Raw genomic sequence first — 23,900 nt, 5'->3', positions numbered from 1 at the left:
CTCTCAAATACACACACTAACTGCTTTTGTGAAACTCTGATCTATTAATGGGGGTGCTATTTATTAAGAAAACTTGTTTATTTCGCAATTCTACATTATAAAAACATTTGGATTAATCATAGTATCTATTTATTGAAATTTACTAAACCAGTAAATTCTCTCTATTTGAACCAATAATTGTCCTATATGCATATATATATTTTTTAATAATCTTTATACTGTCATTAGTGTACACTACCTTGGATTTATCATGCGTTTGGGAAAACTGGGATAAGAGCTGTTTTCACAGCTGCAAATTTCCCTCCAAATAAAATACTAACTTATTTGTTCTGAAGTTATTGACGTTAAACTGATGACTTCACACATTAATATATTTCTGCCCCTTACACAAGCGCTCTATAAAATCTTGTCTGGCTGTGTCATTTATCCTGCCCTGTTCTCAGTCATAGCAATGAAGACTATTGTGTTTGCTTTACTGGTGGTGGCTGTGGGTAAGCAAATCTCATCATTTTGCTTTACTCATTCCAGTTGTTAGTTTCTATCTACAGTGGCCTATAAGTCAAAACCTAACAGTTTGATGATTAACACAAATACAGTACATGGCAATTATTTTACCAGAAATTACAAAAATGATGACAAATATCGTCTTAGTAATTAAACATTTATAAGACTGTGAACTTTCTTTGATGAAGCTGCCAGTACAGATGATGGAAAAATCATTGGCGGTTTTGAATGCCCACCTCACTCCCAGCCCTGGCAGGCGTATCTCACCTATGATGATGGTAGACGCTTGCCTTGTTCAGCATCTTTGATTAATGAATACTGGCTCGTGTCAGCTGCTCAATGTTACATTACGTGAGTATGAATCAGTATTCTGGCTTTTGAAGTCCAGTCAGCAACATCTTTGCAACATTCAAAAAACAAAGATATACATTTCGTGAATACTTGACAAGTAAATGTTGACTGCTCTTGCTCTTCTATCTTTTCTATTAAATAAATAAAGAACTCCACTTCCACTTGGACGATGTTTACATCTGTTTTACATCTACCTCATACTGCCGCCAGGATTATATTTATATGAATATTATATCATATTGTATTGTATTTAGAGATTCACCAATATATCGGCCAATAATCTTTATTGCGTGATAAAAGCAAATTTTCACACTATCCTTTAAAATAGTTTAAAAACAGCAGATAGTCATGGCCAATATATCCTGTCAATCAAAAGAGGAAATGCAATGAATTTGAGCTCTGTGTATAGAAAAAAAATGTAAATCACTAGTTTACTGTTTAATATTAATGGTCATTATATTTATGAATAACATTGCGAAAATGTAATCTTCAGAATTTTGTTAAAATTATATATAGTATTATATTAACTCATATTAATGATAAACTATAAAGTTTAGGCTGAACACAAGTTTGGAACAACAAAGATGCAAAAAGATTGCTGTGTTTGAATAGATGGGACAAAATAAAAACACCTTCATCTGAAAATAGAAACATAATATTAACAATTTTTTTACTTATTCAGGTTCAATAGCAGTTGCGGCTGGTGACTTCTCTTCTGAGGGGTGCAAATTCAAAATATGTGTTTGGAGTGTCGTGTGCATGGCCGTCATTCCAAAATATGTGTTAATTGCATCATGTGAACCATGTTCATCATGCGTCTTGTCAAAATAAGTGCATGCGCAACACACGTTGAAAGGATTTATGATAAAAGAGACGTTCACGATCACAATATATAGGCTACTCGCAAGACACTCACTTAACACTAAACTCTGATAACACATGAGATTAAGCGAGTATCTAGCAAATGCTCTTTTATCATAAACCCTTCAGGCGCGTGTGCAGCAGGCATGTGTTTTGACAAGACGCATGATGCACATGGTTCAGTGTGTGACGTCAATTTATATCTATCAATTAAAATCTGTCAGAGATCATCTACAGTCCTAATATGTTAATTAGGAAATAATATGGCACACCTTCATATAACTGTGGGTTGTGGGTGTTTCAGAAAAGGCAAAACCCAACAGGCAAAAATTGTATTCCACTGTAGTGATATTAAGATTTTTTGTCAAACAGAGCTTCTCGTCTTGTTGTGCATCTGGGAGAGCACAACCTCTTGAGTGATGAAGGCACAGAGCAGCAAAGCTTTGTAGAAAAGGCAATTCAACACCCAAATTTTAATAATGTGTATTATAACAATGACATCATGCTGATCAAGCTGAGAACGCCTGCTGTATTCAACAACTATGTGAAGCCAATCCCTCTGGCGACCAGCTGCTCTTATAAAGGAGCGAAATGCTTGGTTTCTGGATGGGGCGATGATGGAGGTGAGATGCATATTAATTGAAAATCATCTTTATAAATTCGAAATTACTAGGATCTGCGCTGGTTATAAAAGCATTACAATTAGAATTAAGATATGTAATAAAGTTTTAACATTTACTGTGTTTTTATGTGTTATTTCAGAAAACTATAGATCCAGGCTGCAGTGTTTGAATTTGCCTGTAATCTCATGGGAAGAGTGTGAAGCTTTTTATAGGCCGTCACTTACAACTAACATGTTCTGTGCTGGAGACTTAAAAGAAGGCAAAGCATGTCAGGTATGTTTTTAACAGTCTGAAAAGTCAGACGCACAAAGCTCTTCTCTTTCTTATATGTGTGTTTAATTTCAAATATCTGATTAATATCTGAACAAATATGTGATATTTCTAATACATCTTTGCAAAAAATCTTCTCAGGGCGACCCTGGTGGACCTTTTGTATGCAATGGGAAACTTCAAGGAGTTGTTTCCTGGGCCTATAGTTGTGCTTCACCAAGTAATCCTGGGGTTTATGTTGAGGTGTGCCATTACATTGACTGGATCAACGACATAATGGAATTGAACTAACTGGCTTGTCTTTAAATTTCATTGTTGATTTTCATTTTTTTCTGAAATATCTATAATTAAACTGTACTGGAACAGATACACTGATTATGTCATTCATTTTGGTTTTTTAGCGTTGTTGACTCCAAACAATGTGTTTACTTGAGCTGACATATACAGTACTGTGCAAGTACAGTTTACAATGGTATAGTGACCATATATAATTAGGTTGCAACCAGAAAATACAAAAAAATTGTATGCCGTTTTAAAAAAACAGGGGTGTGTGACTACCTTTGGACCTGAACAATAAACCTGCAGGCCCTCTGAAACCTAAATTAAATTAATGCCTAATTTCTAATCTAATGACTTCAGGACACAGTACTCAATTTTAGCTTTATGGATCTCTTTCTCTCCTCTCATTTTCTGTTCACTTTGAGGCTTTTTCATCTGAGGTCCTTATATATACAAAATATATAAAGAAAACATTTTCTCGTCAAAGCAGCCTCTCAAATTGTTTACCTGAAAAGTCTTCCAACTTTTACTGTGACGTGTGCAATAAATCTTTCTCCTCTGCCGTGGGATTCAGAAGGCATTAGGAAATGCACAAGCAGAGGCCCCATTGGTGTGTTTTATGTGCTTAAAAATTCAGAAGTTCAGATAGACTAAAAACACACTTGCATGACCATGACAACAAAAAACATACATGTGACATCTTCATCTGCAACCACTATTTTCTGGTACCGGCTGAACTTACCATTACAATGTTCACACTGGTGCCAAACCTTACACGTGCAATCTTTGCCACAACAACTTTGCACAAGGAAACCTGATCAGTCTTATGTCAGGGAAAAATGACTCAGTTCTCTGTTGTGAGTTAAGCCACAATGCAGATACAGAGATGAATAAGAAAACAGTAGGCATGAGACCAAGTAATGTAATAATTACAAAGATGGCTTATTGAATAATCTTACTTGCGTTCAATACTTAATTTAGCTTTGTCAATGGTCATGACTTCATCTAACTTTGCCTGACTAAAAGCAGATTTAGCAGGTGGTATTATACTAAACAGACATTGCAAATTTGATGTTTCACAACATTCTTGTGACGTCAATAAAACCTTGAGATGGTGACTATTGGAAACCCATAAATGGGCAATACAGTGCCAGCATAAGAATTAAACAATATGAGGAAAAGTAATGTAGAATAGAATAAATAATGAAATACAACACAGACAGATGTATGTCAATGAGGTATCTCTCAAATACACACACTAACTGCTTTTGTGAAACTCTGATCTATTAATGGGGGTGCTATTTATTAAGAAAACTCATTTATTTTGCAATTCTACATTATAAAAACCATTTGGTTTATTCACAGTATCAGTTTTTTTTTATGTACCAAACCATTACATTTTCTCTATTTATTTGAACCAATAATTGACCTATATGCAGATATATTTTTTATTAATCTTTATATTGTCATTAGTGTATACACTACCTTGGATTTATCATGCGTTAGGATTACTATGATAAGAGCTGTTTTCGCAGCTGCAAATTTCCCTTCAAATTAAATACTAACTTGTATTGAAGTTATTGATGTTAAACTGATGACTTCACACACATCAATATATTTCTGCCCCTTGCACAAGCACTCTATAAAATCTTGTCTGGCTGTGGCATTTATCCTGCCCTGTTCTCAATCATAGCAATGAAGACTCTTGTGTTTGCTTTACTGGTGGTGGCTGTGGGTAAGCAGATCTCTCTAATCATTTTGCTTTACTCATGCCAGTTGTTAGTTTAGTGACCTATAAGGTTTGATGTTTAACACTAATAGAGTACATGGCAATTATTTAACCAGAAATTACAAAAATGATGACAAACAAATCTCAGCTTAGTAATCAAACATTTATAAGACTGTGAACTTTCTTTGATGAAGCTGCCAGGACAGAGAATGAAAAAATCTTTGGCGGTTTTGAATGCGCACCTCACTCCCAGCCCTGGCAGGCGTATCTCACCTATGATGATGGTAGACGCTGGCCTTGTTCAGCATCTTTGATTAATGAATACTGGCTCGTGTCAGCTGCTCACTGTTACATTACGTGAGTATGAATCAGTATTCTGGCTTTTGAAGTCCAGTGAATACTTGACAAGTAAATGTTGAATGCTCTTGCGTCATATTAAATATCAATTAATATCAATTAATCTATCAATTAAAATCAATCAGAGATTATCTACAGTCCTAATATGTTAATTAGGAAATAATATGGCATATAACTGTGGGTTGGGTGTCATAAAAGGCAAAGCCCAACAGGCAAAAATTGTATTCCACTGTAGTGATATTACGATTTTTTGTCAAACAGAGCTTCTCGTCTTGTTGTGCACCTGGGAGAGCACAACCTCTTGAGTGATGAAGGCACAGAGCAGCAAAGCTTTGTAGAAAAGGCAATTCAACACCCAAATTATAATAATGTGTATTATAACAATGACATCATGCTGATCAAGCTGAGAACGCCTGTTGTATTCAACAACTATGTGAAGCCAATCCCTCTGGCGACCAGCTGCTCTTATACTGGAGAGAAATGCTTGGCTTCTGGATGGGGCGATGATGGAGGTGAGATGGATATTACATGAAAATATTTTATACTTTATATATTTGAAATTACTAGGATCTGCGTTGGTGTTTTAACAAACAAAGTTTTAACATTTACTGTGTTTTTATGTTCTTATTCCAGTTAACTATAGATCCAGGCTGCAGTGTTTAAATTTGCCTGTAATCTCATGGGAAGAGTGTGAAGCTTTTTATAGGCCGTCACTTACAACTAACATGTTCTGTGCTGGAGACTTAAAAGAAGGCAAAGCATGTCAGGTATGTTTTTAACAGTCTAAATAGTCAGGTGCACAAAGCTCTTCTCTTCCTTATATGTGCGTTTAATGTGATGTTATGATACTAATACATTTTTGCAAAAAATCTTTTCAGGGTGATTCTGGTGGACCTTTGGTATGCAATGGGAAACTTCAAGGAGTTGTTACATGGGGCTATAATAGTTGTACTTCAAGTAATCCTGGAATTTATGTTGAGGTGTGCCGCTACATTGACTGGATCAACGACATATTGGAATTGAACTAACTGTTCGGGATTTTTTCTGAAATATCTACAATTAAACTATACTGGAACATATACATGTGTTGTGTCATTCATTTTGGTTTTTAGCATTTGTTGACTCCAACCCAACGTGTTTACTTGAGCTGACTTATACAGTACTCTTCAAATATCACCATGCCACCATTAGATGGCATTTTTACAATGGAATGGAGACCATATATAATTATTTTTCAGCCTATTTAGAATACAACCAGAAACTACAGGACATTTGGATGCAGTTTTAAAACACAGGGGAGTGTGCCTCTCCTTGGACCTGACATAGCAGAACAATAGCAGAGGACTTGAGAACACAGTACTCATTTTAGCTGTATGGATCTCTCTCTCTCTCTCTCTCTCTCTCTCTCTCTCTCTCTCTCTCTCTATCTTGAGGAATGTATGGTCCTTGAAAAGCTTTGTCTATAAAGAAACATCTAATTTCTCCACCTGCATGCCTCATATAATGCAAGTGAAGTTCAGCCTCTTCACGAAAATGTGCACCACATTCAAAACACTCCCATGGGAAGAACTTCACTTGCATTATATGAGATACAGGTGGAGAAATTTGATAGACAACGCTGTTCAAGGACCATACCTTCCTCAAGATTCATCAGCTCTGTGGCCATTGTATTACAGAACACCTAAAGCCAACATTATTCCTGCTAGCATTGTCTAGGTATGTTTTTTTATTATGAATGATCAGTTGGTCTGTTTTTCTAGTGTTTACTGCTCAGTACTGTGATGCCATGCTTGGTAACATCTTTTGAACCACATTTTACTTTTGAATTATTTATTCTTTATTTCATATCAAATGAATGACCACAAAGTATTGATAACCATACTAGATGCCTTCAAAACTTAAATTAAATAAAATTTACTTAGAAAGCTGATTTAAATTTAAAAAAGTAGAATATACTGAAGTTTACTAAGTAACGTTAAATTACACTGTTAAAAATATGTGATGTTTACTCAAAAATATTATGTAATATTATGTATTTCTGATTTAATCACATAAAATGTATTATTTTCTTTACATATTTATTATTACATACTACGTTATGACAAGGCAAGTACTGACAAGACTGATCTTAGTACTGGCATTAGCACAGTTATTGCTCATTAAAGGAAAACACCACCGTTTTTCAATATTTTTCTATGTTCTTACTTCAACTTAGACGAATTAATACATACCTATATTTTTTCAATGTGTGCATTTAATCTTTCTACAGCGCCTCGTGAATGTGTTAGCATTTAGCCTAGCCCCAATTTAACCACCAAACACTTCCATGTTTTCCCTATTTAAAGACTTTTGTTTGGAGCCATAGGAATTTTAATCAAAAACAAGTCAAAACTTTGAGTTAATTTAACTTAAGCGTATAAAATTCATTAAACTGAAACATTCAAGTTAACTGAACTATTTGTAATTGCTTACCGTAGTCGCTTCGGTTTAGGGTTAGATTTACATAAAATGACATCCCTACCCATACCAAAATCTACCCCTAAAGCCAGACGACATATAAAAAAAGATAAATCAGAAAAAAAATCGTATAAACCAATGTTTAAAGTGACATTCTAATGCAAGCACCAAATCTAACCCAAAACCGAAGCGACAATGGTTTATAAAAGGAAAAAAACAGGTGAGTACGTGATAGTTACACGAAAACAGGAATTCGATATATACAATCACGAAAAAACGCGGAAATTCGTGATAATATCACAAAAAAATAATAAAAAAAATTACGTGACTATATCACGAAACCTTGTGAGATTCATTAGTGTACACTACCTTGGATTTATCATGCGTTAGGAACACTGTGATAAGAGCTGTTTTCACAGCTGCAAATTTCCCTCCAAATTAGATACTACCTTATGTGTTCTGTATTTATTAATGTTAAACTGATGACCTCACACATTAATATATTTCTGCCCCTTGCACAAGCGCTCTATAAAATCTTGTCTGGCCGTGGCACTTATCCTTCTCTCGTTCTCAGTCATAGCAATGAAGACTATTGTGTTTGCTTTACTGGTGGTGGCAGTGGGTAAGCAGATCTCTCATATCATTTTGTTTTATTCATGCCAGTTGATAATTTCTACCTACAGTGACCTATAATGTCCCTTATAGGTTTGGTGTTTAACATTAATACAGTACAAGCCAATTATTTAACCAGAACATTCAAAAATAATGACAGATAGATCAGCTACAGTAATTAAAGACATTTACAAGACTTGTTGGTGGACTTCTTTTTTTTAAATTAAGCTGCCAGTACAAATGATGATAAAATCATTGGGGGCTTTGAATGCCCACCTCACTCCCAGCCCTGGCAGGCGTATCTCACCTATGATGATGGTCAACGCTGGTGTGGAGCATCTTTGATTAATAAACGCTGGCTCGTGTCAGCTGCTCACTGTTACCTTTCGTGAGTATGAATCTATATTTTAAGTTTTGTTTAGTTTTGAACACCCTAAGGTGCTTAAAAGGCAGCTATGCCATAGAAGAACCATGTTTAGTTCCTCAAAAAGCATTTAGTCAAAGGTTCTTCAAAGAACCATTTCTTAGACATTTTAAAAAGATTCTTCAATGGCATTGTGAAGCACCTTCATTTTTAAGAGTGTACACTGTAAAAAATTGCTGTTTCACCTGTTTGCCTTTGTTTAAAAAACTAATATTTTCAAGTTGAATTAACTCAAAATTTTAAGGCAACCAACTTACTTAGTTTGAACCAACAAATGTTTTTTACAGTGAGCAAAAAGGCCAGGGATTTGAAACAACACATCATTGATTTGGGAAGCTATAGACCTGCAAATGTATCAGTTTAATGTGCCATTTGCCAATATCTATGATCTCGGCTCTATTAAAACCTGAATTATATGACACACCTTCATTTAACTGTAGGTTGTGGCTATCAAAAAAAGCAGAACCCAACAGGCAAAAATTGTTTTCCAGTGTAATAATATTAAGATTCTGTGTCAAACAGACCTTATCGTCTTGTTGCCCACCTGGGGGAGCACAACGTCTTTGTTATTGAAGACACAGAGCAGCGATTCTACGTGGATGATGCGATTCCTCACCCAGATTATAATGATTATACATATGACAATGACATCATGCTGATTAAGCTTAATCGGCCTGTTGTACTGAACGACTATATAGAGCCAATCTCTCTGCCGACCAGTTGCTCTAATACAGGAGCGGAATGCTTGGTTTCTGGATGGGGCAATCAGATCAACACTGGAGGTAAGACGAACATTGAATGAAAATCATCTTTATATTTTTGAAATTACTAGGATCTGCGTCTGTTATAAAAGCATAACAATTGGCAAAAACAGTAGATATGTATAAGATGGAAAGTTGTAACATTTATTGTTTTTATGTTCTTATTCCAGTTAATTATGCGTCTGTACTGCAGTGTTTGAATTTGCCTGTAATCTCAAGAGAAGACTGTGAAGGTGCGTATGGCTCTATGATTACCAATAACATGCTCTGTGCTGGATTCTTAGAAGGAGGCAAAGACTCATGTCAGGTATGTTTTGACAATCTGAAACGTCAGGTGTGCAAAACCTATGTGTTTAGTTTCTTTGTGCAGACTCACTCTGTTGATGTGATATTATGATGCTAACTAATACATTTTTGCAAACATTCTTCTCAGGGTGATTCTGGTGGACCTCTTGTATGCAATGGGAAACTTCAAGGAGTTGTTTCCTGGGGCTATGGCTGTGCTCTATCAGGCTATCCTGGAGTTTATGCTGAGGTTTGCCGCTACACTGACTGGATCAACAACACCATAGCTAACAACTAACTGTTTGTTTGGCCTGGCTCGTTTTTTTAATTCACAGTTGACTATCGTTTATTTTTTATTGTCTCTAATTAAATCATATTGGGACAGATACATATGCTTATGTCTTTGATTTTGTTTTTTAGCAATGTTGACACCATTTGATTAGTTGTTTTCGCAATGGTATAGTGACCATAATTATTTTTCAGCCTTTTTTAGAATACAACCAGAAAATACATGACATTTGAATGTAAGTTTAGGAAACATGGGGATGTTACCTCCCCTTGGACCTGAACAATAACCTACAGGCTCACTTAAATCTAAATGAAATTAATTATTTATTTATATTTGTAAAGATGTCAGGACTCAAAAGAGTTCAAAATGTGCTTAGAGCTTTTTAACATTTTGTTGACATATTTCCTGTATTTTCTGTTTGTATCTTAACGTACAAAACTGTGCGTTTATAGCAGCCTGATTTAATGGACATACATTTTCATTATAGCATTTATTTTACACATTTAAAAAAATATACTAGTAATCAATCAAATTTAGCCAAGGACAAATGTTTTCCAAACATGTCAGGTGGGAAGATGGAAATGTGTTAAATGTGTTCAAAATTATGATTATTTGAGTTTTTTTTAACCATAATTTCCGTCCTACACAAAAAGAACAATGCATAGACCAATAAAGAAATTAAACAAACTACAGTGTAATTGGGTAGGTATGGTTTCATTTTATAAGTAACATGGGAAACACTATAATCACTATAAATGTATATACAAGCTAAGAATGGCTATTGAAAATTTTTTCCATATAGTTTTCCCAGACAGTGTTTATATTAATCCAGGAGTAGACGTTAGTTATATTATGACATTTTACAAACATATCTTACAAAAAACATTATTGGACAAACAATGGCACTAATATTTTAACAAATGTGCAAGCGTTTTTTTAAATTAAGGCAGCTCAAACATGCATTTTTGTATGGGACTAGGATAAGTCCTGTCCAGGAAACCACCCTATTGGTTCCTTTTATTATCAAAAAGAAAATCATAAAAGAAAGTCATATTTGAATCCTATGAGTCAATGAGAACAACTACACCTTCTTGAGTCATCAATGTGGCAATTTTGTATACACTAATTATTTACAATTCCAAGCACCACAAATGCTTTATTTTGTAATTAAAAACAGTTTTTTCTACAATTTAAAATCTAATGACATATCTGTCAAATATGATGTAAATGGCAAAGAAACCTAAAATTGTGAATAATAATTATAAAATATATAATGAAAGCAGTTGTCCCCCAGAGTTGTGTCATGGTGTTATCGTTTAACAAAAATCTCTTTATTTTAAAATAAAAATCACACTGATCCCAGCAGGCATTTCAACGTTCATAACGATCACGGACAAGGTTGAATCAACGTTGAATTACCCTTTGATTTTGCAATTTTTTTTAAAGTTGAACAACAACTGACATTATTTCAATCAAATTTCAATGTTGATTTTTAAGCATTTTATTAACCTTTTGCAACCATTAACCATTCATCGTTGAACAAACAACTGACCTTATTTCAACCAAATTTCAACGTTGAAGGTCGGTCATATGCCTGCTGGAATGACATTACTTGATTATTCGTCCTATTTCCTGAAGATCTATAAAAAATACCAATGTTAAGTCCGCTGTATCTTTTCATTTATCAGAAATCTTCTTATTTGTTTCATGATTTTAGTCACTGGTATGATCTACTTTATAGCAACCATTTGGTAAAACTGATTTTTCATGAAAACTGTCACTGGTGTTACCATCCTAAGGGGTAATACCACTTTAATAAATGCACCAAAAATATTTAAAAAATCATTAAGCTTCTTATCATTAATTAATGTGAATTCATAAATGCAAAGGGTAATCTAATAATGTGGTTTAAAATAAATACATACATTTAGCGCCATAAACTTATGAGGTGTTCCACCACCTCTGAAACTTCCCTGAAAAATCGATCTGTTCTGGGACTTCCATTCTTCTGGACTACAATTCCCACAAAGGTCGGAGTTTACGGGTGACGTCACAAAGTCCGCATCCCTCTGTTATGGTGGCCTTGCACGTCTTGCATAGCGAAAAATGAACGTAAAAACAATGAATTATTAAGAAACCGCACAGCAGATGTGATGCCGGAGGAAGACACCAAAGGCTGGTAAGTTTGAGGCTTATATTATTAATTTAACGCTATAAATTTTCAACTTAAGGGCTCTGCTTGCACGTTTTGCTAAGACACAATATAAAAAGCAGTTTTGCGCACAATGGGCTGTAATAACGTGATTTTTTCGCCAGCGAAAACACATGCAACGGGATCCTAAAAATTAATAAACGACAGTAATCAAACCATTTTGACCCTGTCTACATTTCGACTTCCTCTTTCTAGTTTATCGATGCATGTAGTGGTACCTAAATAGAGAGCGTATCACAGACGCGCCAAAGGCGCATTTGATGATGCCCGGTAATGCTGTATGGGTTGGCAGTGGGTTTTGAAAGATCGCGATTGCGCTAATCCTATGTGTATGTGTTAGTTGATAAAGCAGTTTTGATATATTAATTTATTGTTATGCAGGGTGTGTAAGGTGTTGTCCCAATTAGCTACTAGTTAAAATTGATGTAATCACTTACGGCTATTGTTAATAATTCCCCCATTTGTGTTGATGATATTTTAGAACCTGTGGAGTAATTTTTTCTAGGCTTTAATTGGTCATGCAAATAATTGCCGTCAGAAAATCCATATATGTGGATTTGTTTAAAACAAAGTTATGAATTGAAAGAAGTACTTCCAATAAACCTATCAATAAATGTATGTGTTTATCCTAATGATGTGAATTATAATTCATGGGTTGTAATTTGGGCTACCACAACGGTTATGCACTCCATACAACATAAATGATGCATCCGAAGGGCACACCAAAGGGCATCAACTAGGTTGTAAGTTAGTTTAAAGTTAGTCTCAGCTTCAGACGTCACGCCCACAAACTGTTGGCTGAACGTCTGATGTTTTTCGTACACTTTTCTGGAAACCCTGTGAGAATGTTAAAGCCGTCTTTGATTGGTTGCAAAAAAACGGATTTCCAGGAGACGCGAGTGTCGCGATTAGTTTCAGTCCCTGGAAAACAAAGCTCTGACGTTCCATTGAGGAAGAGAATCAGTCATGTTCACGTGGATAATAATGAGCAGTTATCATGATCAGCTAAACATTGGATTCTCAAAAATATGCATAGTTCGCGGCATCGACTCTCTAAAAGACGTCCAAGAGTTTTCTTTAAGGCAGTTAGTGGAGTTTAAAAGTTTGGTTCTCCTGAATTGCTTGTATGTGTTAAAAAGTGGAGAGATACGCTTCAAACAGCCGTTTAACAGGATCGTCTCATTGGTGTGGCTGTTGATGAAGTGCTCAACGTTGTCCTATGGTGAGTAATGTTGTTTATTTAGATACTATTTGGTTGCGGCTGGTTATTTCAATAACTGACTTGTTGCCAGCCGGCTCGTTATTGTGGGGAGTCCGAAACGTGACGCTAGATGAAACAAACTGTGATTGGTTGTTTGACATGTCGGTCAAACAGCTCGTGGGCGGGCTTTGTCCAGAAAAAGCAGCAAAAAACACCAGACCTTCAGTATTGAAGGTCTGGCTACGCGAGACTAGTTTAAAGTTGACTGTGCCTGTGTTCTAAATGTTATTTTTACACTTCTTGTTGCCATTCAAGTATTGGTAATATACTTGAAATATATATTATGTATCTGTTTTACTTATTGTTATTTAACATGCATAATCTTTTTTTTTTTTCATTTTAGGAGATCCTTCTTGGAGCTTACATGAATATTCAATGAGAAAATTGATATAGCATCAAAATCTGAGCATCATGGAACTTACTAATCACGCAGTCACCGATTCACTTCCTGCTGAAGCAAATCTGGACAATGGATCGCTTTCATTGTCAGAGCATCTTTCTTCCTCTGAGGCACTAGTAGATCCTCTTGTACATGGAATAGAGGTTACAGAGGATACGGCACAAAGCAATGGTCTCGGGTTAAAACTTAACCTCTATGTTCCAGCACATCCATTAATAGAACCGATATCTCCTGCAGAGGTAACCATTGAGCAGTGTGTGCTTCCCACAGCATTTCAAGAGACCGGCCCACAACCTGAAGCCACTGAAGAGAAAACGCATGAAACTGGTGACCTCACAGTCATTCCTCCTGATACTCAATCGAGTCAGATTGAGCCGAACTCAGATATTCTGACAGAATCAGCACCCAACAATACGAGTTTATCAGACTGCAGTCAAGAATGCTCGTCTGAATGTTCAACAGACTTTAAAGAAACACAAAACGATTGTGTTGCGGTGAAAGAAACCATTCAAGGCACACACGAAATAACATCTGATCCTGATCTCTCCAAAGAGCCAAGATGTGAATCAGACTCCCCCACTAATGTATCCAGTGTATGCACACAAGACGGCATTAGAAAGAACATCCCTCCAAAGAAAGACAAATATGCCCCACTGAAAATCAAAGTGATGCCTCTCACCTGTAAGTTTTCACTTTTTAAATGCTTAAAAACACACTGTATTTTAACAGTCTATAACAATATTATCTGTCTGGCGGCACCACTTTTAGCATAGCTTGGCATAATCCATTGAATCTGATCAGACCATTATCATTTTCAAAAATAACCAAAGATTTTCAATATTTTTCTTATTTAGAACTTGACTCTTCTGTAGTCACATCATGTACTAAGACCGACTGAAAATTTGCAATTTTCTTGGCAGATATGGCTAGTAACTATACACTCATTCCGGCGTAATACTCAAGGACTTTGCTGCTGTACCATGGCTGTAGCAGGAGCAATTATATTTCACAGGGCTTGAAAATAGTCCCCTGCTATTGAAAGTAACCAAGGGGACGATTTTCAGGCGCTGCTTAATAACATTACAAAACTACAGAAGAGTCAGGGTTTAAAAAAAAAAAAAAATCGAAACTCTTTGGTCATTTTTGAGCGCAATGCTGGTCTAATCAGGTTCAATGAATTATGCTAAGCTGTGCTAAAAGTTGTGCCCCCCAACCCGGAGATTGGCTGGATGGATTCCAAAACGGTGAAAATCAACTGTTTCACCCTAGGGGAGCTGGAAAATGAGCATATTTTCAAAAAAAGTGGAGTGTCCCTTTAAATGAAGCATAATTTTGGGATTGATGTTCGTTTTTTTTTTCTTCTAGCATCTCAGATCTCCCTACAATGCCAGGAATGTCACATCATCTTTCAGGACCACAAAAGCAAAGAACGGCACATCAAAATAAGCCATCCTGCAGAGTACGCGCAATGCATGCTGGCGGATGCACTCTTTGCCTGTTATGTCTGTGATAAGCATTTCGCTTGCTCAGCAGATCTCAAGGCCCATCAAAGCACACACACAGAGAAAGAAAGATTTAAGTGCCCTCTCTGTGATGAGGCCTTCACAAGATCTTGTGAGCTAACAAGTCATAAGAAAGTTCACTTTAACAAACAAGGTTATTCCTGCTTGGAGTGCGGCAAGCTTTGTAAAACCCTTTCACTGCTTACATACCACCAGCGAGTGCATGGCGAAAAGCCTTATGTTTGCAAACAGAATCACTGTGGCAAGAAGTTCACTACAGACAAATCTCTAAAGAAACATCAGGAAAAGCACAAAGAGGGGGATAAAGAGGGTCTGGCTGACCTGAAAAATGCCTCGGACGCCACAAAGAAACGGAAGAATAAAGGCAAGTTTATTGTTATCAAAAATTCACATTGTCTGGATATGTGTATGTGTAGAATGGAGGTAATGGCCGGTTTCATTAGAGATTTGGATTGCTATTAAAACTGATTTGTAAGCTACACGTTGTTTAAAGGCGGGTGCATGATCTCTGAAAGCAAATCTTGACATTTGAAATCACCTAAACAAACACGCCCCTACCCCAATAGAATCTGGACCTTCTTTTGATAGACCCGCCCCACACATACGCAACCCAGGCAATGATGTTGGTTAGTAGACACACCCCTTACTGCTGATTAGCTACAAGTGTGTTTTGGTACTCAGCCCGACTCCTGTTTCCAAAGTGTTTTTCAAAAATCATGCACCAGGTCTTTAATGGAGTTACACTGGATTTTTTTATTGTCTTGATATGTTCAAACATGATTAGAGGGAGAAGGATGGCCCTTAATTGTTTTTATTGGTAAATGTCTCTGTTATGATTATTTATGCTTAGAATTGTGTTTTTTTCCTAGGAACAAATGAACGGAAATACAAATGTTTACATTGTGATGCAGTCTTCAAGACTTCTAAAACACAACTTCTTCACATAAAAAACCAACACTCTCAAGAAAAAGTCATGCAGGGTCAAAACAAGACTGTGTCCGTGTTACAAACAAACCCAGCGGGACTTATAATAACCCAGACGACACATGGACATCCACAGACAATGCCTACAGAAGGTGGTGTGCCGATAACACAGCAAATAGATGTGCTGGATGCTGAGGAAATTAAAAGATTGATCGAGAAATTGGATAATGTAAAAAAAGTGAATCAATTGGTTATACTGCCTTTTCAGACACAAGGATTAATGAAGCCACTGCACTTAGATTTTACCCAGTCGACAGATCAGCCAACAGAATGCATGCAAACTGACACAGACCCAGCAAATGAGCAAAATAATCAACATGTATCAACAGAGATGGAAGATTTGCAGCAAAATGAAACTGTGGTTCTGTCACAGGTGGAAAATATTATTTCTTCAGAAAACTCAAGACTTGAAACTCAATTGGCACCTGCGGTATTGACTGAGGCACAGTCTCAACTTGATGAAGTTTATCTTGATCTCATACCAGTTCAGACTGAAACTTCGGTTTTACTGGATCAAACGCCTTTACAGGTACAAGTGTCACAGAGTGATGCAGTTTTTGAGCAGGCACACACTGCAGAGTTCCAGCACATTCCAGTTACACAAGACAGCTTAGCTTTGGAGACAACAATTGAATCGCCCCTTATTCCACTAACTGAAACAGAGAAGTGTCAAAATGTTGAGGAGAATAATGCATCGCTAACTTATGATGTAACAAATGCATCCCTAACAAATAATGTAACAAATTCATCGCAAACAAATGCATTGCTAACAAATAATGTAACAAATTCATCGCAAACAAATGATGTAGTATCAGAGGAGGCTTTTAGCAATGCAGACCTGCTGTGTTCTGGACAAATACAAGATTTAACTGACTTGGACTCACAGGTGCTATGTGGGCCAACTGACACAACCAAGTTAGGTGAGCCTCAAGAACTTGAACAAATCCAAGCTCAAAAGGATCAAGTTGACCCGGAGAAAGAGCCAACCATTGTGAAACCACAATCTCAGACTAAGCAGCCTTCCCTTAATAATTTGCAGAACAGCACATCAACAGACATGCAGTCAAAACCAAGAAAAAAGAAAAAATCCTCAAAACCGAAGGTAATGACCAAACCAAACAAAACCAAAGTCAAACAAAATCCAATTTTGCAAAAAAGTGAGCAGGACCAGGTGGATGTTTTGGCAAAGCATGACAGTAAACAATGCTTTAAACAAAAAGTGCCAAAAGATAAAAAAGCAAAGGGGGCTGAAGGTAAATCAGAGGAAGAAATTAAGTCGACACATCAAACAAATTTTGTTAAAGACAATGTTTCGGTGGTTCCCCAAGCAACCAAAACAAAACCTCAGAAAAGAAAAATGACTCCGAATCCGAGCAATTTAATCAAGAAGTCAAAGACTGTCCAGAACCAGAGCAATTTAATAAAGTCAAAGACCGTCAAGAATCAGAGCAATTTAATACAGTCAAAGACTGTCCAGAATCAGAGCAATTTAATAAAGAAGTCAGAGACTGTCCAGGAAGCTCAACAAGATGAAACATTGATACCTGTGCAAAAGAAAAAGAAGAAATGCAAGACACCTCAAGAAGATTGCCCCAACCCTATCCCGAAGGTTAAAAAACCCAAAAAGAATGAATTTCAGAAAAACAATCTTAAAATGCCAAAGCAAAAAGTAGCAAAAAAAAGTAGTCTTGATGCTCCAGACCAATGCCAAGTTGAGAAACAAGCTTTGCTCTTATTGAAAGGGCACAAGCAGCCTCAGCTGAAGGTACACAAATTGGATGCCACCGAACTAGAAAAATCACCCTCGAACAAGTCTGATGTAAAAGAGCCTTCACTTTTGCAGGAACAGGAAATAACGCCGAGCAAATCAATCAAAGTCACAAAACAAAAGAAAGCCAAATTAACTACTAAAAATAAATTGTTAGAGGGTCAGGGCAAACACTTGCCTATGGAAAAGTCTTCTGTTGACAGCAGCTTTACATCTTCAGCGGCAAAGCCTAAGATTTCACGGAAACGAAAAGCACCTACTAAAATAGACCAAGAAATTGCACTGAGCCCTCCGTATTCCCGACTTACCCTGGGGTGTCAAGACTGTGGGACGACATTCTCAGAGGTGTCCGCTTTACAGGAACACATGGCATCTTTTCACTCTGCTGAGAAGATGGCTGTCCAAGATGAGGCTGTTGGCGTTAGGAAGAAGAGTGACATGCGAACTAATGAAAAACATTATCAACCTAATGTCTTTGAAATCCAGGTAGCGACTGACTGGGAAATGGGAGAGATTTTGGGAGATAGGGATGAGCCAAGACTTTCATTTCCAGTACTGAGTCCATCTCCTTCTTTGACACTTCCCTCAAACTGTGTTGAAGGAAAGGAAAGTGAAGGAGGCAAAGAAGTTGAAGGAACTGTTTCTGGACCTGAGGAAACTTCTTCAGAGGTCTGCCAGGTGTCAACCCCAGCCACAGTCGAAAGTACTGCGCCACAGGAGGTCACAGAAAATACTGAAAGTAGTGACATTGTGGTAGACAAAGAACCAAGCGAAGAAGTAGGGCTCATCACAGAAGTCAAAGATCCAGTGGAGGAGGAAATAAAGGAAGAGTTGCCCTTAGATGTAAATTTAGTCATGGTTGGAGATCATAATGAGGAGAATGGGATGAATATTCTTTCTAGTATCTCCTCCCAAGAACATGAAATTGAATTGAGCAAATCTCATCCATGTTCTGAGCCTGAACAGACTGCAAAAAAAGCAGATGTAGCATTGACTGAAAATGTTGTTACGGAATCTGAGGTAAAGCAAGAAGAGGAGGAGACTCTTGTACATAGAGCTGATGATCAAAAAAGAGGGATGGGAAGAAGTTCTGCGATAAGGGGGAAGAAGGGTGTTGCAAAAGGCCAAGGCAAAAGACTGGTTGGGAAAAAGACTAGCAAAGCAAACAGAAGTAAAAAGGACACGGAAGCAAAAAAGGATCTACAGGATTGCCAAGTTGTCTATCAGTTCTGTGTACTCAATGATACTCCGGAGGTAAAGGACAAAGAAACAGACATGAATGGAGATAAGGCCTCTGAAACCTGTCTACTGTCATCTGCTGAGGAGAGTCCTGAGGATCAGGTAGTGTTTGAGTTGGACTCTGTTACCACAAGTGTAACAGAGGTGATGAATTCTCAAGATGGTTCATTAATTGAGACATCAACAGAGCTGATTCGAGATGACAGATCTCCAGGAATCATACTGGAAAAATTCTTGACCGCTCGTGAGAGCCAGAATCAGAGGACACAGGTAACCGATTTTGTATGTTTAGTATTATTTGACATATTTTGTATGCAGTCTCCTTTTGGACAAGGATAAATTGATTAGGTTTCTTAATATTTAATTTAAATGTTTTTTTTAAGTGCATAATTGTGTATACTGCAATGTTGTTAAAGGCTAATTTAGAGTTGGACACCAGTGTGGCGGATGTGAAAATAGAAGAACGTTCTTCAAACCAGGCTCCTCACAGTCTAACATCTGAGAGAAGAGTACAAATGTTTTTGGTAAAAGCAGAGGAACACTTTGCTCTGAATGAGCCATTGATGTTCCAGGCTCACCAGCCCACTGAAAACCATCCTGTTTCATGTCAAGGTTGGTTTAAACCAATTTATTATACCAATTATTAATTATCAATATAATTAGACTTTTTTATGCTTTTATTAGACACTTTTATCAAAAGTGACTTAATGTGCATTTAAGCTATACATTTTTATGGGAATTAAACCCCTAACATATTGCGCTGCTAACATCCTGGTCTACCAGAAACACAATCTGCTTGTTAAGCCAAGACGTAAGGAATACTGTTTCCGGTTCTTTGCCTTCACTCATTTCAATACCGCAAGTCTGTTTTATTGTCAATTCTGTCACATGTGGATTACATACAGAGATTTGAAATTGTGTTACTCTCACACCCTAGGTGTACACAGATAACTTTAAACACTACACAGTAAACACTATAACATTAAAGAGCACCTTTTTAAATTTCCTTTGGTGTGTATTAGTACATGTTAACGATATGCAAAAAGTAATATATTAATAATTCCTTAGTCGCCATGAAAATAAAATGAAAAACTGTCATTTGTTTTGGAATATTGTGGTATTTTTTACAAAAGACTTGTTTTATTCATGTGCCCTTATAATCTTTAATCAAAAATGCAAATCTCCTCCCTCCTAAAAACAATCTCTCTTTACTTCCAGTCATATGGTATGGCGGGTGGGCGAAGTCAGGTTGAAGATCACTGCAAATAGCAATTTGCAACACTACTCAACTTCAAATGATCCAATCAGATCTCCATGGACAAATTCAAATCCAGCCCTGCCTTATTTCATTTCAAATGCGAGTTTCACTCCGATATATGTCACAACGTGGAAAATTAGGCAATCGCTACTTCCGTTTCAAGGCGACTTTAATAATCCATGTCCATATCTGGTCATCTTGAATTTCTTATGGAGATAAAAAAAATATGATCTGGTGTTTTGCATTATGATACAAGTGTATATGAGCATGATTTCACCCTATGGCATTTGAGATCGGTTGGACTCGGAAGCGCTGCATGGCATCAGACTTAACAAGCAGATTAATATTAATACAGTGTATTTGAGTCTCTGCTTTCAGTTTCAAGAAAGTAAATTTTCTAAATGTGAGAAACAGACATTTTGAATATTTTTTTGTATTTCTCCTGCAGATGACACCATTGATAAGAACGGAGATGGCATCTCTTCTGACTCGCATATAGTTCCCCTGCACTCGTACAGCAAACAATGTATTTTTTACCCTGTTAAGGAGGAAGAGAAAGAACATTTAGTGGAGTCTTCTCATGCAGATCAGAAGGGTTTGGATTCAGAGGGGTTGGAAGGTAAATCTGAGTTATGCAAAATTTTTAGTTGGTAATTATTATTTTTGTTATTTATATATGAGGAGCTCAAATGCAAAAGCCTTAAAAGCCATCTGCATCAAAAAATGAGATAATTATATTGACCGAATGCTCTTGGATCATACTTTATTATATCTCACATACTTTTAGAAATTTAGAAATAGCGGTTTGTTGGCTGTGTCCAATAAGAGTCTGATAATGCTCATTTACAAGAAAACATATCAGACGCCTTTAGAGGGTTTTACATCTGAGCTGAATGTTAATAATCAGTCCTATCTTTAACACACAGGGGCTTCATCTGCAATAGAAGAATGCGAGGAAATTGCGATGGATTCGGTACAAATGGAAATGCCCCATCTTTACACTAACTCTGAAGAGGGTAAATATAAGAAGAGCGAGGTTAAAGCTTTGACTTGTCTGTTTCTTATCCCCAATCTGAGAATGTGTGTTTTTGTTTGTTTGTTTGTTTGTTTTGTAGGTGATGTTAGTGCTGAACAGCAAAGCACACAGGGCTTCCTGGAGTTCCTTTCCCAGAATTCAGACTCTGATGAATCTCCTGTTGTCCATTCAGAGCCAGAAGCTGAAACCATTTTGATGTCCTGTTACCATGGTATACAGAGTAATGCTACAGGACATCAAAATGGAGCTGAGATATGTGACCCTAGTGGCAGACAGTGAGTGTTGCTGACTGATATAGATATAAGGGTATGCAAAATTATTGTCGCAACAATTTCTAAAAACTGTTTTATCATTTTTTCTCTCTCTCAGAATTGCTAGTCCTTCTCAATCAGGCCACATAGAAGCAGAGGGACAGCCTAGTCGGAAGCCCATTAACTACTTCAGCCAGTATTTTAGTTGGAACACATGGTCGGAAATTGCTGTCTTTACCGGAGAAATGTCAAAACTGCCGAACCCGGTTACAGAAAAAGAGGTTGCACAGTATGTAGGAATCCACATAGCAATGGGAACACTCAAGGTATAGTTATAACAACAATGCAAGACAAGCATGAAAAAACAACTAGGCTTTAAATATTGTTTTAAATATGTATATTCTCATCACACAGTTTCCTAGCACCAAGCTCTACTGGGAAGACTTCACCAGAGTCCCTCTTATCTCCGATGCCATGTCGGCTTCAAGATTCTGGGAGCTCACTCATACACTGAAGCTCGCCAGCGCTGGTGGACCTTCTGTGGAAAAAAATAGTGCTCATCAATCTCCAGAAATGAATGGAGACCCTTCCGAGCCAATTAATAAATCTCAAAGTCATGCCTTTTCATGTGACACATCCAGAATATTCTCCCAATCATGTAAAGAGGCACATGATCCTCTGTGGAAAGTAATGATGTTGATTAACCGAGTACAAGAGGGGTGTCGGGCACTGAAGCGAAATGGAAGTTTTGGGGTTGACCAGTACCCACTTCCTTTTCAAAGACACCCAACCCATTCGTTACTTCACACAGTTGTGGTAAATTGTGAAGGGTTGGTCGTGGACTTTATCTTGAGTATCGATGACTCCAATAGAGAAACTGTAGTTGAAAAAATGGTCTCCAGAGGCAAGGACAGAAATGAAGGGATGGTGTTTCTTTGCAAGCCAGAGCTGTCCACACCTTCTATGTTGGAGCATCTTTTAGAAGTTGGCGTGCAAAGTGCTGGCAAGGTTGGTGGGGCAAGAGGGCAAATTGGTGACGAGTTTGTGAGCTCGGATGGTAAACTCAAGCTATTCAGATGTCATCATGGCTTCATCCTTTCTGCGGTGGTAAAGGAAAAGCCACGCTCAACATCTCTTGTCAGCGGCTTTGAGCGAGCGATTAAGGCTGCGAATCTGAACCGGGACTTGAGAAGTCTTTATCGTACTCCGAGCACAAACTCAGCAGTCAGCGCTTGGCCACAGTCTGTACTCTGGGACTTAATTGATCTGGTATTGGTTAACGCATGGATACAGTATAAACAAGATTACAGTCATATTGCAGATTTGCCATCACTTATGGCATTTCGTTTAGAGGTGGCCAAAGCTTTAATCCTCTCTAGTGGTGTCGATGCACAAGACTCATCGCCCCCCTGCCCTCCTGCCCCAAAACAACATGGTCCTGATACAAGTTCAAGACCTTCTCCAGTTCTTGAGACCCCTTTGCCTGATGTGGATACTCGCTATGATGGTTTCGGACATTGGCCAGAGCAATTAGCAGAGAGTGAGGAGGCCAAGTGTAGGTTTGGAGGATGCGGACGAACGTCGCGTGTGCGATGTCTTAAATGCTGTGTGTTCCTTTGCATTTCTCGAAACCATAATTGCTTTCTTAAGTTTCACAGTCAGGGTGCTTTGTAAGGCCTACTTTCTGTGGACATGTGGTCGTTAAAACAAATTAGTTTATTGACAATTAAGTTATCACTTACTATGTAGAGCCAACCCTATGTGTTTGTGTCTAGGGTATGTATAATGTTATAATGAAATTTTTAGTTTAATGTTCATTGAATGTAATGGTGTGTTCTTATTTCCTATTGAAGTTGTATTTTATATGTAATTTTATAATGCATTTTATTGTGTTCCACCTGTTTTATGCATTGTTAGAATATTATTCATTGTCCTAAAAGGAGAGCCAGTGTTCTGAATGTGATTGTGTTGCAAACGCACCTTCAAATTATTTGTACAAAATAAAAATGTTTACATTTTACAGAAATGGCCAAGTCTTCTTGCGATGACCAATGCTACCTTTTAATTGTAGTCTATACTATTATGGCATATTTATAACTAGTGTATAAACAATTATTTATTATTAAGGACTATACAATATACCATATTATACTATTTTAAAAGTGG

The 23,900-nt window shown here is 37.1% G+C and overlaps 2 protein-coding genes across 2 annotated transcripts; both read left to right on the top strand.

Moving 5' to 3' along the window:
* The first annotated feature begins 417 nt into the window (after positions 1–417).
* On the top strand, positions 418–9,811 carry LOC135727684 (uncharacterized). Its single transcript, XM_065245642.2, has 10 exons — positions 418–491; positions 4,812–4,974; positions 5,236–5,486; positions 5,608–5,741; positions 5,853–5,996; positions 7,918–8,053; positions 8,272–8,431; positions 8,990–9,249; positions 9,399–9,535; positions 9,662–9,811. Exons 1-10 carry the CDS (start codon positions 452–454, stop codon positions 9,809–9,811), a joined length of 1,575 nt encoding a protein of 524 aa, XP_065101714.2. The 5' UTR covers positions 418–451.
* Positions 9,811–23,799, top strand: znf576.1 (zinc finger protein 576, tandem duplicate 1). The gene is made up of 10 exons (XM_065260935.2): positions 9,811–11,981; positions 13,619–14,356; positions 15,041–15,562; positions 16,068–19,459; positions 19,606–19,801; positions 20,896–21,066; positions 21,374–21,463; positions 21,563–21,758; positions 21,853–22,060; positions 22,149–23,799. The coding sequence occupies exons 2-10, from the start codon at positions 13,687–13,689 to the stop codon at positions 23,406–23,408; spliced, it is 6,705 nt and encodes a 2,234-aa protein (XP_065117007.1). The 5' UTR covers positions 9,811–11,981; positions 13,619–13,686; the 3' UTR covers positions 23,409–23,799.
* Positions 23,800–23,900: the final 101 nt, after the last annotated feature.

The sequence above is a fragment of the Paramisgurnus dabryanus genome, chromosome 13, assembly GCF_030506205.2.
Source record: "Paramisgurnus dabryanus chromosome 13, PD_genome_1.1, whole genome shotgun sequence".
Taxonomy (NCBI): Eukaryota; Metazoa; Chordata; class Actinopteri; order Cypriniformes; family Cobitidae; genus Paramisgurnus; species Paramisgurnus dabryanus.
Note: the sequence above shows the minus strand (reverse complement) of the source record. Positions and strands in the feature narration are given on the sequence as shown.

Excerpts from the sequence above, each read along its gene's own strand:
- znf576.1 (XM_065260935.2), top strand. The coding sequence starts at position 13,687 with ATGGAACTTACTAATCACGCAGTCACCGATTCACTTCCTGCTGAAGCA. Across the intron at positions 19,460-19,605 it reads GCCAGAATCAGAGGACACAG|GCTAATTTAGAGTTGGACAC; the intron begins GTAACCGATTTT and ends ATGTTGTTAAAG. Across the intron at positions 22,061-22,148 it reads TAGCAATGGGAACACTCAAG|TTTCCTAGCACCAAGCTCTA; the intron begins GTATAGTTATAA and ends CTCATCACACAG.
- LOC135727684 (XM_065245642.2), top strand. The coding sequence starts at position 452 with ATGAAGACTATTGTGTTTGCTTTACTGGTGGTGGCTGTGG. Across the intron at positions 5,742-5,852 it reads AAGAAGGCAAAGCATGTCAG|GGTGATTCTGGTGGACCTTT; the intron begins GTATGTTTTTAA and ends AAATCTTTTCAG. Across the intron at positions 9,250-9,398 it reads CAATCAGATCAACACTGGAG|TTAATTATGCGTCTGTACTG; the intron begins GTAAGACGAACA and ends TTCTTATTCCAG.